The sequence below is a fragment of the Lipotes vexillifer genome, unplaced genomic scaffold, assembly GCF_000442215.2.
Source record: "Lipotes vexillifer unplaced genomic scaffold, Lipotes_vexillifer_v1.1 scaffold749, whole genome shotgun sequence".
Taxonomy (NCBI): domain Eukaryota; kingdom Metazoa; phylum Chordata; class Mammalia; order Artiodactyla; family Lipotidae; genus Lipotes; species Lipotes vexillifer.
Window position 1 is genome coordinate 879,782 of NW_006782834.1, and position 3,437 is coordinate 883,218.

Below are 3,437 nucleotides of genomic sequence, written 5' to 3' on the forward strand. Positions count from 1 at the left end.
AGATGATAAGTACCATGGCCAAGGAGTGTATATAACTTGTTCACTATTCTGCTCCTAACACAAAACACAGTGTTTGGCAAATGAAGACATGATAAACATCTGTTGAATGAAAGAAGGAAATGTCAACTAATGAGAGCAAAAACTGGATTCAAATTACTTTAATAGTCATTACAACACATGGAAGAGGGGTGGCATTTTGTTGAAGATCCATGTATTCGTTCACTCATTTATTTATTAGACAACGATTATGCCAACGAAACATGTGCTAGCACTGCTTTAAGTATTTCGTGAACAAAACAAATAAAATCCCTGTCCTCACGGAGCTTACATCCTACTGGGGATGGACAATACTAACAAACATAAAATGGTACTGGTAAGAGGAAACCCACTGGGTAAAAGGAATTGAGAATCAAGGGGAAAGTGGGTTGCAGTTTTAAATAGGAAGGTTAAGGTAGGCCCTTTTAAAAAGGTGACATTTGGGGCTTCCCCGGTGGCGCAGTGGTTGAGAGTCCGCCTGCCGATGCAGTGGACACGGGTTCATGCCCCGGTCTGGGAAGATCCCACATGCCGCGGAGCGGCTGGGCCCGTGAGCCATGGCCGCTGAGGCTGCGCGTCCGGAGCCTGTGCGAGGCCACAACAGTGAGAGGCCCGCATACCGCAAAAGAAAAAAAAAAAGTGACATTTGAGCAAAGGCTTGAAAGAAATGAGAAAGTTGGTCATGCAAATATCTAGAGAAAGTGTTCCAGGCCCACTCCACTTGAGAGAAAAAGTCCTCCCAACAAAGGAATGTTCTTGGTGTGTTTAAGGAACAAAGAAGCCAATGTGCTACAGCACAGTGAGTGAGAAGGAGGGCAGCTGGAGAAGAACTCAAGAGTGGTAAGCTGGGTGAATGGAGGTAGAAGAAGGTAAGCACAAAATGATATGGAAGACCCTAGGCCAGTGCTGTCCAATGGAAGTATAATACAAGCCACATGCATAACTTTAAATTTTCTAATAGCCACAATAAAAAAAAAGGTGAAACAGAAATCAGGGAAATTAATTAATAATAAAAATTAACATATTTTATTACAGCTAATACCCCCAAATATTATCATTCCAACGTGTTATCAATATAAAAAAATTGAGATATTTTACTTTTTCTGGTACTAAGTCCTCAAAATCTAATGTGTATTTAATACACTCAGGTTGGATTAGCCACATTTGAAGTGCTCAAGTGTGGATAACAAAATGGACAGCACAGCTGTAGGCCATTCTAAAGACTAGATTTAGAAAAATGGGGAGGTTTTGCAGAGTTTTGAGCATAGGAGTAACATGATTTGATTTAAGTTCTTAAAGGACCAGACTACTTGTTGAGAGTACACTGTAGAGAAATCTAGGTGAGGGATGGTAGTGGCTTGGAAGGTAGTTGCAGTGAAGTAGTAAGAAGTCAGATTCTGGATTTATTTTGAGGGTAAGGCAGAAAGGATTTGTCAACCATTTAATGTGAAGTGTGAGAAAAAGAGGGGGAGTCAAGGATATTCTGAGGTTCTGGTCTGAGCAACTGAAAGGATGCAGTAACCATCAAATGAGATGGGGAAGACTCCAGGCGATGACCATCAGTTTGATTTTAGACAAGTGTTAGGTTGCTGATTAGATATACAAGTGGAGATCTAGAATAGAGAGATGAGTTTAAGAATCTAAAGTTCAGGAGAGAGGTCCTGATTGTAGATAATTCTGAGAACCATTAAGATATAGATAATAGTCAAAGCCACAAAACTTGGATGAGATCACTAAAAGAGTGAATTTAGATACAACAGACATGAGGAGAAGGGTGGAATCCTTGCTTCTGAGACATTCCAAGGTAAGAAATTGGGAAGAAGAGGAGGAACCAGCAAAGTAATGTGAGAAGTGACAAGTGAGATAAAAAGAAAATTAAGAGAGTGAGACATCCTGAGAGCCATGAGAGAAGAAAATGTGGCAAGGAGAGAATGATAACCTTTGATTCTCCTTTTGGTTCCTTTAGTTTGTCTAACATAATGTTATTTCTGTCATACATGAAGATAGTGCCATTAATCTCTTTTCAGTAAAGATATACTTTTTGGTTTGCTCACTTAGCAGTTATCAAGGTCTGTTGTGATCTCTTGTCACCCCTATCTTTTAAGCAACAACTATCCCAAATAGGGAATGCTGGTCTTTACACTGAGCTTTCCTGTTACGAAGCTCAAAGAGAAGACTATGATGCTGTTAAAAAAAAAAAGTCAATCAATCACTGGTCTAGGAGCTAAGCTTTAGTCTTCCTCTGCCACTTAGTTATATGAACTTGGCGACACACTTAAGAGAGTTTCTTCCTCTGTAAAATGGGAGTGTTCCTGGCTGCTGCCTCCACCCAAAAATCCACCATAATTAAATAACAATACGTATCACTGTACTTCAAAAACACAAAACAAAAAAATTTTAACTATTGTACCCAAAAAGGGTTGTCATCCTAGCCAACAAATCAGACCTTATTAACTGCTGAGAAGAGCTGCTAGCAAGAAGTACCACGGAATTAGCCTCCAAATGATAAATGCTAATCCAAACTGGACAACATCTGGAAGTTTAAGAGTTGGAATTGCCTGCAACGATGTGCTCCGAAAGCACCAAGTATTCTAAGTTTATAGTTGTAAGCCACTAAAATATACCACCTTTTCCATTCCAGATCTCTCTTCACGTATCAAATTCCTTTCCCCCCGCAGCCCACATCCCCAGCATCGGAGACAGAACCAAGTCTCTGCCTCGGTCCCTACGGGTGGCTGGAAGGGTGTCAATGTATACCCCCTCCCACTCCCGTCCTAGGGTGGAGAGCTCCAGAAAGGAGTGAAACCTCTGATGAGGTCGTTTTTAAGTAGCAACGACCCTCTAGAGAACTTAAGAGTCCAGAAAGAGTAGAGGCTTATCGAGCCCCCAGTGCAGACCCGCACCTAGGAGAGTCCGAATTGCACTGTGCAGCCACAGAAGACCCGGCGCCAGGGCTATTTCCCCCGCAAGCCCAGACGACCCCTCGCTTTACCTCTACCGAGGAATCTTACAGCCGCCGCCATGTTGACCATTCCGGATTGTGTTGACGAAATTGGTCCCACGCTTCAACTTGGAAAGAATTTACAAAGTGTTCCTATCCGGAAACGGCGGAGGGGGAAGGGATTCGAAGGAGCAAGAGGAAAGGAGGTGGGACCAAAGTAAGCCTTCGAGCTGGCGCGGGAGGGCGCACCGCGCGGGTGCCCCGTCTCTGTGTTCTCGTTAGTCCTGCGTGCTGTGTAGAGCCCAGTGTTTCCTGGTTCCGGTTCGACAGTTCAACCATCTTCAGGGAAACCTGCCCTTCCGGGAAAGTACGGTCCTGTTGGCGATAATCCAACTATTTTATTCCTTTTTATTTTTTTCTTTTTGATTCTTTAAGTGTACTCAGAACGATCATTTTATTA

The 3,437-nt window shown here is 42.7% G+C and overlaps 1 protein-coding gene across 2 annotated transcripts in view; it reads right to left on the reverse strand.

Annotated features, from left to right (window-relative positions):
- Nucleotides 1-3,216, reverse strand: part of MRPL1 (mitochondrial ribosomal protein L1) — a 59,625-nt gene extending 56,409 nt beyond the window's left edge. Inside the window, exon 1 of one of the 2 annotated variants that reach the window (XM_007455408.1) lies at nucleotides 3,029-3,216. In XM_007455408.1, coding sequence (XP_007455470.1) covers nucleotides 3,029-3,068 — 40 coding nt within the window. In that variant the 5' untranslated portion in view covers nucleotides 3,069-3,216. The remainder of the gene's footprint in view (nucleotides 1-3,028) is intronic. The other variant, XM_007455409.1, reaches the window with a different exon arrangement.
- Nucleotides 3,217-3,437: the final 221 nt, after the last annotated feature.